This window comes from Leguminivora glycinivorella, chromosome Z (genome assembly GCF_023078275.1).
Source record: "Leguminivora glycinivorella isolate SPB_JAAS2020 chromosome Z, LegGlyc_1.1, whole genome shotgun sequence".
In the NCBI taxonomy this organism is placed as follows: domain Eukaryota; kingdom Metazoa; phylum Arthropoda; class Insecta; order Lepidoptera; family Tortricidae; genus Leguminivora; species Leguminivora glycinivorella.
This window is the reverse complement of record NC_062998.1, coordinates 20,593,617-20,606,738: the sequence shown is the minus strand read 5'-3', so window position 1 is coordinate 20,606,738 and position 13,122 is coordinate 20,593,617. Positions and strand designations below refer to the sequence as shown.

Genomic DNA, 13,122 nt, shown 5'->3' with positions numbered 1-13,122 from the left:
TTTCTCAAGGATGACACTTTGGGACAATGTAGAGTTCGTATCGACGTTTAACGTCTGCATATTACCTAGTTCGAACCTTCGCCTATTTTTTTGCTATAAAGTTTTTTCTAAAAGAAATCTAACTTTCCTTAAATTCTCAAGGTTGATTTTTATATATGTGTTAGAAAATACTGTTAGGAATTGATAATCATCATTTCCAAACCATTTGCGCCGGCCGTCGCTTGAGAAATTAGGGTAAGTTAGAGAGACTTTCTAGCGTCTGGTTAAAGTTACGGCCGGCGGAAACGGCTTGAGAAATTAGGGTAAGTTAGAGAGACTTTCTAGCGTCTGGTTAAAGTTACGGCCGGCGGAAATGATGATTATCGAATCTTTACAGTCTTTTTTATTACATATATGTATAAAGATCAGCCTTGAGAATTTAAGGAAAGTTAGTGTTTTAAAAAACAACCTTATAGCAAAAAAATGGCCGAAGAGCCGAACTAGGTTATATGCAGACATTAAACGTCGATACGAACTCTACATTATCCCAATGTTTCATCCTTGAGAAAATGAGGAAGGTCTGGCGGCTCTGGACTCAGTCCATAAATAGATTCGTCTGTTGTGAGCCGTAACCCGGGTATGCAGTGACATGACATGGACTTTCAGGACGCGCGCGTCCGGTGCGAAGCGTTCCAGTCGCTGCTGACGTTCCACGAGCGCGGGCACGCGCTGAGCGCCGCGCACTACGACCAGGCGTGCCAGGCGCTCAGCGACGACTACGAGATCGTGCGCGAGGTGGCGCTCAAGCTCGTCTGGCTGCTCGGGAATAACTACCCTGACAAGTATGTACTTTATTTTTACAAGCTTTTATTCAACCAAAGACTTATATAACTCCGTAAAGACTGATAAAGTCTAAGAAAAAAACGTACCTCAAAACCATACGGTGAGCTATACCTCATCCAAAATAACGAGCTAATATAGGGGTCTCTCTTTCACACTTTTGTATGCAGATGAAAAGGACAGAAAAGGGCAGTGGGCGTTAACAATGGCACCTCGTTGTCCGGCTCGGCTTACATGCCGTCGCTTGGAATATTTTCATTAATTATATTTTATATTTATATTCATTATTTTCTTAACGTTTAAAGCAGTGGTTTAGTTTCGACTGTTGTGCTGTTAACATGTTTTGTAAATACCTAAATATTTATTTTATGCCTATTTATTTAAGTTTCCATAACCAACTGCATATTTATGGTCAATACTGTAATGACAAATTGCAGGACTAAATGCTTTAAACAACCTTTTATTGACTTTAGATATGCAGTTGAAAATATACCTGGGGGGTTACCATGACGTGCTAAAGCCGTTCAGTTTAGGTTGAGAGAGAGGGACGGAGCTATGTAACTGCTATAGCTGTGTCCCTTTCTCTCAACCTAAACTGAACGTCTTTAGTACGTCATGGTAACCCCACTGGTCAAGCAAATTGGTCGTCTATAGTTAGCCTCGTAAGTCCCGGCGTACTTGTACAAGTGCAAATTGAATTCTAGTTTTAAACTAATATAAATAAAAGAAAGCTGTTATTTTGCTATTTATACAAAATAAAGCAAAATAAAACAGTCCAAAAATACACAAGCCGAGTCACACAGTAAGCTTCAGGGAAGTCCAGTAAACAAGCCGAGTCGCAATATAGGCAGAAGATAATCCAGTAAAAGGGCCGAGTAACAGAAAAACAATACACAAACAAAGGAGAGCAATTAGGAGCGTCCGCACGGTACAATAGACAGAGTTGACTGTCATGTAAACCCACTCGTTGCACGTGCATCGCCCTTATCGCTGACCAATCACGTGCAATCTGAGTTTTCTAGTATTAGCTCGTTATCGTGGATGAAGTATAGATGGCGATACACCTTTGGGGTACGCTCGGCTAGATGGCGCTAATATTAATATTTGACATTTTAACACATATCAAGCTAAGAATATGGGCCAAATTATCAAAACGGAGGTTTAAAAGTTTTAAGCCTGTGTCAAGAGATGGCAGTCTATGCACTGTAATTACACGTTTTACTTTGACAGTAATTCTCTATAATACTCGATCCTCTTTGATTCAACTTGTCTTGTTAGTATGTTAGTTTGGGTCAAAACGTAGAAGCTAAATTTGACCCACTTCCCGGTTTCGCATTGAGTTCAAATTTAATATCTAAATCACGTGACAATGCAATATTATGGTATCATGGAGTTGATCTGATGTCGGAGCAGAAAGTTGGTCATAGGAACTCTGTTAATGAAACGTCGTATCCCCATCGAGTAAGGGGTTTTAAGAACTCGGAGAGCAGTAGATGACTGTTGAAAGAAAGGTACAGTCGGCGATAAAAGCTTGTGCCAAAAATATTTTTTTGCTAAAAATTTATTATTCAATATAGATTATAATTCACGAACGCGTGTTTTAATTGCCAATGTCATACTATTAAAATTTAGATTTGATGATTAGATTGCAATGAAAACACGAAGAAAGGCTATACACATTTTGTTGTTTTTTTCTGCAGACAATGCAATATTAAATGCACATTCTTTCAATTTTTAAGTTTCTACAGCTGTAAGTAGTAAAGCTCAGAATTATTAGTGCCTTAGAGAAAGTTTAAGCTTAGAAATGCACCTTTGAAACTACCTGACCTTACCCACTCGGGTTGGTTCATACTTGCGATAAAGGTGTGTAATTTGCGTAGCACGATCACGATGTCCGACGGCGAGACGAAGATGCGCATGGTGGACGACGCCTTCATCCGCATCTGCTCGGCGGTCAACGACCTCTGCATGCAGGTGCGCGCGCTGGCCTGCTCGCTGCTCGGCACCACGCGCGGCGTGTCCGACCGCTTCCTGCTGCAGACGCTGGACAAGCAGCTCATGAGCAACATGAAGGTAACCATGGCGACGCTTCAGCCGCGTCTGCTCGGCGGTCAACGACCTCTGCATGCAGGTGCGCGCGCTGGCCTGCTCGCTGCTCGGCACCACGCGCGGCGTGTCCGACCGCTTCCTGCTGCAGACGCTGGACAAGCAGCTCATGAGCAACATGAAGGTAACCATGGCGACGCTTCAGCCGCGTCTGCTCGGCGGTCAACGACCTCTGCATGCAGGTGCGCGCGCTGGCCTGCTCGCTGCTCGGCACCACGCGCGGCGTGTCCGACCGCTTCCTGCTGCAGACGCTGGACAAGCAGCTCATGAGCAACATGAAGGTAACCATGGCGACGCTTCAGCCGCGACTGCTCGGCGTACCAAAAAGTTACAAAAGGAACCCTTGGTGCGACTCTGTCTGTCTGTCACATTACTAAACATCTCGAGAACTACCTCTTTTATCTTATGCTGCTCTTATGTGAATAGATGTGGAGAGACTTAGCATATCTCAGAATTCTGAGTGAAAATGTTGTACACTAGAAAAAAAAAGCAAAATTTGTACTTAATACGAATTTGGTTTGCCGGCTCTGTCTTTTGCTGCGATTTGCTTTACCTGCTAATGTGACGTCAGTCATGTCAAATTAGAAGGAAGTTAGCTCTCCCTCGTCTACCTCTGGTTACTAGTGTATGTTTATACTTACAATACATCTGGCCAACTTTATTGTAACGCCTGCAAAGGAGTCTTCAAGACCAAGTTCATAAGAGCCCATAACAGACAAAATAATTCATAATAAGCTGAGGTCGCCGTCATTCAAACCGATTAGGTGGCCTATACACGGTGCTCGTGAGCATTGCGAGAGATTTTTAAGAGCATATTCCTGATCCTATTTTAAGACTAAAATTTCATGTACGCTTCTCTGGATTTAGCCTAGCCTCTTAGGCTGTACTTTCTGAAGTATATTTGATTTCAATGGAATTTAAACTTTCATGTAAACAAATAAAATATAATTTCTTTTGTTTCTAAAATGTTTCGAACAAATGAAATTGAATTAAATCTCAAGTACAATAAGAATCAAAATTCCTTAGCAAAAATTTTGTATGGTGAGCGCTACGAGGCTAGTTTCAGTGTTATTACCAATTGAAAAAAAAATTGTAAAATACATTCAAAAATAGAAAAAAAAAACAATTTTTTTTATTTTTTGCCAAATATCCTCATCTGTATTTTTTTAGCCTCAGAATTGCGTGGTAAAAATCTCGCAATGGTCACGAGCACCGTGTATATACTAGTGTATGTGACAGGATAAGGCCCCATTTAGACAGTACGAGAACTCGCATACGAGTTTTACTACATTGCGGCATTTGATAGCTGAGCAAAATTGTATGTAACCTCAACAGCCCGCAATGTAACTAAAGTCGCATGCGAGTTCGCACGCCGTCTAAATCAGGCCTAAAGCTATTGTCACGTTCCAGAGGAAGCGCACGGCGCACGAGCGCGGCGCGGAGCTGGTGCGGTCGGGCGCGTGGGCCAGCGGGCGGCGCTGGGCCGACGACGCGCCCGGCCAGCTGGTGGAGACGCACGCCGTGCAGCTGCTGCCCGGCGGCGCGGCCGGCGCCTTCGTGCACGGCCTCGAGGACGAGCTCATGGGTCAGTCTAGCCGCTCCGTCTAGGGCAATTCGCCTAATAGCTGGAAATAATAGCCGGAATGGGCATTTCTATATAAAGCATACGCAATTTTTTCTTCGTTGGCATCGTTAGATTATCCCGGGTGTCAAATATTTGTTAAACTTAATTGACAACATTTCATATTTTCGACTACTACTTTTTATTGTTTGGTTTGAAAGAACTCAATTGTGATGTGGAGCGTAAATGATAACTACTTCGTATGGAGTATACGTTTAATGTGTCTTAAATAACAAGTACATGCCAATATATACTAAGCTATGCACATGTGTGGGTAAGGTGTGGTACACACACTACACCTTCCCCCTCAGAGAAAAAAAAAATTGTTCTATACTATGAGGAATATTTTTTTTTCTAAATTAAAAAAAAAATGAATTACACAAAGTAAAAAGTAAGGAAGACTATCTAATGTAAGCAAAAGCTCTTAGTGAAAGTATGTATTATTAAACGTCATAGTTTGGCGAGATATATAAAATTTGTAAAAGTGTACATGTTGTTGTGAATAATAAATTTAAAATTCTCATGTAGAAATACAAAATTAAATCTTTTTTTTTATACAAGTATTAGGTAGGTACAGTAAAAACACTTTGAAGTTGTCAGAAAGAATATTTGCTGAATAATAAATTCAATTTAAAGAGTTAAGTACTCATACATTTTTCAATAAATGAAAATTACAAGTTATACGAAATTTGTCTAAAATAAACACAAATTTCCATTATACGCTAAGGCACCATACAATAGTTATTACCATGGGTGGGTAGTGCTGGGTACCCATGAATTTTTATAAAGGTTATACAACTTATAGGTTATACAGTTACTTTTATGACGGCGTTGATGACGAAACGTGTGTTAAACAATATACCTATTTATATAAAACTAAGCAGAAAAGACTACGAATAACATCATAGACTTAAAAAAAAACCTTAAAACCATCACTAAGTAGGTATATATTTCATTTCCACAGACAAATAAGTATCCGTCGATACATTTTAAATCCAAATTCAACGTACGTTAAGAGTATATAATTCCAACCCTGGGTACCTGGGAACAATCATATTTCTTATTTCATAATTTACTGACTTGCAAGTATTATTTTTAATTGATAGACGTCTTCATTTTGTTTATTATAATAATAACATTGTATATAGTTGTGCATCTAAAGCGTGCTTCTCTTTTTTATGGCAAGGGTACACAACGCATTTACTTACCTGGCCGGCCGACCTTACTATATATTTATTTATTTATTTGCTCAGGATACAAGGATATTTATTTTTAAGCGCGCACACATACAATATATTTACTCACACAGGCAGTTCTTTTAACACGTCCTTACATAATAACCTTCCATGTGTCCAAGGAGTCTTCACGATTGATGCTCGATCAAATCATGATCAGATCTCCAAGGATTCCCTGCCTGCCTTGTACCCTGGCGTACCCTTGCTATACCATATCGCTCATGACCCCTCTCGGGCTGCCGATGATACGATAGGCATATTTATAAGTATATCGATTCAGTAACACTCATTAAAAAAAACATTCAATTACCAACCACAATTAAACCAACACCATAAAACTTCAACAAATAAGAATTTCAACAACCCTTGGTTGATCAGACCAGTCGCTCTTTGAAAAACTTACCTGCTTCAATTTACTCGACTTCCAAAATCTCGCACACATACCTAATTTCAAAAAACAAACCATTCTTTTCTATTCCACCCTTTACATTAATAAAACCTCTAGCCATAACTCCGTCGCAAAATAAAACAAAACTTGAACACTCCTATACCTAAATAACAAAAACATTTCATATACCAACAAATTCCATATCCATTTTACACCAATTTAAAAATAATCCAACTTTTTATCTCTTATTAGATCTGAAATATATTTATTTTCCACACATTGTTAAATCCGTAAAACATATTATAGTCAATTCCGAGAAAAAAAATCTGAAACATTCAAGTACATTATTATTTCTTGACAATCTAGTTCTAAATACTAATTTTCAGTTTAATATGGTCAAAAGTCGGTAAGATTATAATTATATGCAATTGCCAAGTTAAATACGATAAATTTGAAGTAATCTAATTTATTGCACAATACATTAATAATGCATTATGTTGAAACTGAAATTCGAGACGTAATAACAGAAGCTACATACCGATCCCTTATATGTGAACACGTGTCGCGGATGACGCGGCCCACCTGTACGCTATGACGAATGTTGTATCCAAGTGCACGAAATCATTTGTTAAGTTTATCAATTTGAATGCAAAGTAGAGATCGAATGATTTAATATTAAAACGTGCCGCACTTTTAACCATATTACCATTTCGTCATCAAGCAGCATTTAATAAGATTCCACATAATATTTAATTTGCATATGCATTGTATTCCTACATCGCAATATTATTAAACTTAATTTCCGTAAATAATAGAAATTGCTAATATTACGTACACATAGACACAATTTTGAAACTTAATTTTTATTACCTACTCAAAAAACGAAATTTAAAATAGTTATCTAATGAAAATAATGCATATAACACGCTGCATATTTATTTTAAACATAAGAAGAAACTGTCAATCAACTGCTTATACTTATTAACTAAAACCATATAACCACCTAGTTTAGATTACGACCATTCCATGACCGTTGTGTGGCGGGACCAGGCCTTCGTGTCCAGTCTCCTCGTCCTCGCGTCCAACGTCGGCAAGGCCACGCCCGGGGTCCGTGACGCGAACAATCTCCCAGCTGCAACGTCCTTACAACTTACAACTTGCCACTTTCGTTTATTCGAAAAAAAAAATGATTTATTTTCAAAATCTCCTGATAACATGAGTCTATTAAGAGTATTAAGTAGATATTAGAAATGTAATTTAGTCCACACTGCACATATTTTTTTTTATTTGCAATAAGCACCAATCCGTAACTTTCGATTTAGTCTCTGTAATCTTTTCACTTTCACTATATGATACTCATATATTTGATATATTAGTCCCATAACACCAATCCGTAAGTTCTATTTATTCTCTTGAAACTTTTCACTGTCACTATAAATATATAATAGTCCTTTTCATTCACTTAGAGTTCCAAATATTTATTTACGAAAGTTCACGGCAAGTAATACTGGCTGGCGCAGCGCGCCGCCAGTGCGGCCCAAGGCCGCACTGGCAGGATCGCCATGTGATGTGGAGCGTAAATGATAACTACTTCGTATGGAGTATACGTTTAATGTGTCTTAAATAACAAGTACATGCCAATATATACTAAGCTATGCACATGTGTGGGTAAGGTGTGGTACACACACTACACAATATTTAAAGATACACGTATTTTTTTATTTTTCCCAAAAACTGCTATTTTAATGCGAAAATCCCTTTTTATTACTACTTCGAACAGAAAGAGCGTAAGTTACAAACGACTAGACACAGCTTTATGACGTCACGTGTGTTGTTTCATACACCTAAGAAAACGACAAAATCATTCCTAAAAAAAGTTTTAACGGTCAGCTTAAACAGTCCGAGGTGTCTGACTGTCAAGTGTCACTGTCAACAAATATTGAATAACTTCGAGCTATGGAATGTAGAAGTATAAGGAGAGAAATCTGTCAAAATAGAACAGTCGAAAATGACGTGTCAACCCTTATGTACCTGCCTTATGTAATTGCAGCGCCACTTGGTTTTATATCTACACTTCTGAAACTTAAAGCTTTCGCTCCTTACCTCTAATCTCCATACACAGAACACCCCACTAGAAGCCAAATGCAAGCGATATTGTTCGAGACGCAAATCACCAATCCTTGCGGGGTGAGGCGGGCGCGCACAGTGCTGCCATTGGTCGTTTCAAATAATGGCGCGCCTTTATGATTAGCAGTAGGGATGGGAATGGGACATGTCTATTATAGACAATGGTACCGGTACCAGTACTGTGGTGAATTTATTTTGCAACAAATTATAATATTATAATTAAATTATAATAAGGCCTAGTTACCCTTCGGGTTGGAAGGTCAGATGGCAGTCGCTTTCATAAAACTAGTGCCTACGCCAAATCTTGGTAGTAGTTTCCAAAGCGGACCCCAGGCTCCCATGAGCCGTGGCGAATGCCGATGCCGGGATAACGCAAGGAGGATGATGATTGTGATAGCATCTCAATAAAAATCATTCTAGTAACTAATAACTAAACTGTGCATTTTTAGGGTTCCGTAGTCAACTAGGAACCCTTATAGTTTCGCCATGTCTGTCTGTCCGTCCGTCCGTCCGTCCGTCCGTCCGCGGATAATCTCAGTAACCGTTAGCACTAGAAAGCTGAAATTTGGTACTAATATGTATATCAATCACGCCAACAAAGTGCAAAAATAAAAAATGGAAAAAAATGTTTTATTAGGGTACCCCCCCTATATGTAAAGTGGGGGCTGTCATTTTTTTTCATTCCAACCCCAACATGTGATATATTGTTGGATAGGTATTTAAAAATGAATAAGGGTTTCCTAAGATCGTTTTTTGATAATATTAATATTTTCGGAAATAATCGCTCTTCAAGGAAAAAAAAGTGCGTCCCCCCCCCTCTAACTTTTGAACCATATGTTTAAAAAATATGAAAAAAATCACAAAAGTAGAACTTTATAAAGACTTTCTAGGAAAATTGTTTTGAACTTGATAGGTTCAGTAGTTTTTGAGAAAAATACGGAAAACTACGGAACCCTACACTGAGCGTGGCCCGACACGCTCTTGACCGGTTTTTTACTTACCTTTACTAAGTTAAATTACCAACTAAATATTCTAAACTAATCAATGAATTAAATACCACTACAGACTCTACAGATTCTAGATAATTATTCACTATTACAAATCTGCTTTCTTTTATATTTCATAAAATGGTAGCACATGGTACGAACGGCAGTATGAAGTTCCCGCAACAGACATAAACTAACATGGCCCCATGCCTAGTCGTTTACGTGAAAGGGATAGCATATCACATTGTTAACTCGGCAAAAAGGGATGGACGCGCCTCGGCGCCGCTCAGCACAACCATATTGACCAGTATAAATGAACTCCGCGGATAATAAACAATATTCAACAAAATAATTAATTTGACTTAACTGTGGAATGTTATTCCATCTTTTTTATATGTAGAAGTGTTAGAAGACTTGCCACACCACTTTATGCTGTAAGAGACCATTGTTTGCAACCAAATTTGATTATTTAAGATTTTTTCCGAGCGGACACGGACACTGTTAGCGGGTCGTATACTTGGGCGCTACTGATCGGTGTCGCACGCGTTCAAACTTTTATAAACCTGATTTGTCGTATGCTTGGTGACCGCGAGTCACCCTGTAAGGGCCGTCTTGTTGTATTGGTCTGTGTCTCCATACTACTAGCGATGAATAGTCTGACTCAACTATGTGACGTCACTTCCCCTTTAAACTATTTTTAAGAATTTTTTACTAAAAATAAGGAGAAAAAATATTAAAAAATATATTTTTGTGATCTACAGGCGTATATCTCGAAATGGTTTTCGATTTAGGGATATTGACATTTTTGAAACGTTGTCAATTCATAAACATTTTAAATAATTATTTTCGTACGAGTGTGAATTTGAGACCGTAGCCAGAGGCGGCATGGTGTTTAGACGAAACCCTACAGTATTCCTCAATGACCAACAATTGTTGTTTATTGTGTAGAGGTCCGCACAGCGGCCGTGGACGCGGTGTGCCAACTGTCGATGGAGAACGCCGTGTTCGCGACCACCTCGCTCGACTTCCTCGTCGACATGTTCAACGACGAGATCGAGGACGTGCGCCTGCGCGCCATCGACAGCCTCACGCGCATCGCGCACCACATCGTGCTGCGCGAGGACCAGCTCGAGACGATCCTGGGCGCGCTGGAGGTAAGTATCCACGACAATAAACTTTTTAACCGCTCAGAATAGGGAACTTGACTGTAGTAAAAATAAAATATTTTATACCATGCACGAAATAAAGCATCGGATGATTATAAGAAAAACATGAACAGAAGTTATTTTTAAATACAATTTCTATTTAAGACGTCACTCAATTCGATTTCATATAAATTCCATACTAATAAGTCGTTCAAAATCGTTTTGACAGTTCTTAAAAAGAAGCTGATTTGACTAGGAGGCAAGTAGCCTATTGTTTAACGGGCGTGCTCATATCGCCGACGTAAAGTATAAAAATATTTGTGTAAAAATCATATTCAAATGTATGTCTCCCAAACTTGCATTAATGTTTGACATGTCCATAATATTATGTGCATTTGTGACAATAGAATAAATGATGTCACAATATTTTGAATAATGTTTAATATATCCGGATTATTCCGAGAGCTAAACATTAATCGTTAATCATACCGCGAGTCCTTAACTTTCTTTTTATAAGGTACTTGTTTGACTGCAGGATTTCTCGATGGATGTCCGTGAAGGGCTACACAGAATGCTCGGCGCCTGTAGCGTGTCCTCCAAAACCTGCCTCGAGATGTGCATCGACAAAATACTGGAAAACCTCAAGAGATATCCTCAGGTACTGTATTCATGTTCGTTGATCGCCAAAGACGGGCTCGATTACCGGTAAATATGTATATACACTTATCGATCGATCGACAATGCACGCCAAGATCCCAAGAATAGCTCTGCTCATCGCAATCAGTGATTGATTCTTCCGACGTGGCCTTCTTAGCTGTAGTACCACGATAACTACGATCGAGTCGGTCGGCTTCGGAACGAAGTCATAAAATACCCGATAGATATAATATGTCCTAGCTTATTACGCACATTTATTACGCTTATTAGCATGGGCGGCGCTCACGCCCCGCTGGTGCGGCCGCTGCCGGCGCGCCTGCTGGCCGCGTCCTCCCCCGAGTCCTAGTGTATTGTATGTGTGCAGGACAAGCGGTCCACGTTCCGCTGCATGCAGCGCATGGGCGGCGCGCACGCCACGCTGGTGCTGCCGCTGACGGCGCGCCTGCTGGCCGCGTCCTCCCCACGAGTCCTAGTGTATTGTATGTGTGCAGGACAAGCGGTCCACGTTCCGCTGCATGCAGCGCATGGGCGGCGCGCACGCCACGCTGGTGCTGCCGCTGACGGCGCGCCTGCTGGCCGCGTCCTCCCCACGAGTCCTAGTGTATTGTATGTGTGCAGGACAAGCGGTCCACGTTCCGCTGCATGCAGCGCATGGGCGGCGCGCACGCCACGCTGGTGCTGCCGCTGACGGCGCGCCTGCTGGCCGCGTCCTCCCCACGAGTCCTAGTGTATTGTATGTGTGCAGGACAAGCGGTCCACGTTCCGCTGCATGCAGCGCATGGGCGGCGCGCACGCCACGCTGGTGCTGCCGCTGACGGCGCGCCTGCTGGCCGCGTCCTCCCCACGAGTCCTAGTGTATTGTATGTGTGCAGGACAAGCGGTCCACGTTCCGCTGCATGCAGCGCATGGGCGGCGCGCACGCCACGCTGGTGCTGCCGCTGACGGCGCGCCTGCTGGCCGCGTCCTCCCCACGAGTCCTAGTGTATTGTATGTGTGCAGGACAAGCGGTCCACGTTCCGCTGCATGCAGCGCATGGGCGGCGCGCACGCCACGCTGGTGCTGCCGCTGACGGCGCGCCTGCTGGCCGCGTCCTCCCCACGAGTCCTAGTGTATTGTATGTGTGCAGGACAAGCGGTCCACGTTCCGCTGCATGCAGCGCATGGGCGCCGCGCACGCCCCGCTGGTGCGGCCGCTGCCGGCGCGCCTGCTGGCCGCGTCCTCCCCACGAGTCCTAGTGTATTGTATGTGTGCAGGACAAGCGGTCCACGTTCCGCTGCATGCAGCGCATGGGCGGCGCGCACGCCACGCTGGTGCTGCCGCTGACGGCGCGCCTGCTGGCCGCGTCCTCCCCACGAGTCCTAGTGTATTGTATGTGTGCAGGACAAGCGGTCCACGTTCCGCTGCATGCAGCGCATGGGCGGCGCGCACGCCACGCTGGTGCTGCCGCTGACGGCGCGCCTGCTGGCCGCGTCCTCCCCACGAGTCCTAGTGTATTGTATGTGTGCAGGACAAGCGGTCCACGTTCCGCTGCATGCAGCGCATGGGCGGCGCGCACGCCACGCTGGTGCTGCCGCTGACGGCGCGCCTGCTGGCCGCGTCCTCCCCACGAGTCCTAGTGTATTGTATGTGTGCAGGACAAGCGGTCCACGTTCCGCTGCATGCAGCGCATGGGCGGCGCGCACGCCACGCTGGTGCTGCCGCTGACGGCGCGCCTGCTGGCCGCGTCCTCCCCACGAGTCCTAGTGTATTGTATGTGTGCAGGACAAGCGGTCCACGTTCCGCTGCATGCAGCGCATGGGCGGCGCGCACGCCACGCTGGTGCTGCCGCTGACGGCGCGCCTGCTGGCCGCGTCCTCCCCACGAGTCCTAGTGTATTGTATGTGTGCAGGACAAGCGGTCCACGTTCCGCTGCATGCAGCGCATGGGCGGCGCGCACGCCACGCTGGTGCTGCCGCTGACGGCGCGCCTGCTGGCCGCGTCCTCCCCACGAGTCCTAGTGTATTGTATGTGTGCAGGACAAGCGGTCCACGTTCCGCTG

At 43.1% G+C, this 13,122-nt stretch overlaps 1 protein-coding gene across 1 annotated transcript in view; it reads left to right on the top strand.

The window, feature by feature from the left end:
• LOC125241003 (integrator complex subunit 4) overlaps positions 1-13,122 on the top strand; it is a 28,849-nt gene that overhangs the window by 4,171 nt on the left and 11,556 nt on the right. Inside the window, 5 exon segments of the mRNA XM_048149261.1 lie at positions 646-821; positions 2,700-2,892; positions 4,336-4,510; positions 10,231-10,436; positions 10,963-11,085. Of these exon segments, the coding sequence (XP_048005218.1) occupies positions 646-821; positions 2,700-2,892; positions 4,336-4,510; positions 10,231-10,436; positions 10,963-11,085 (873 nt within the window).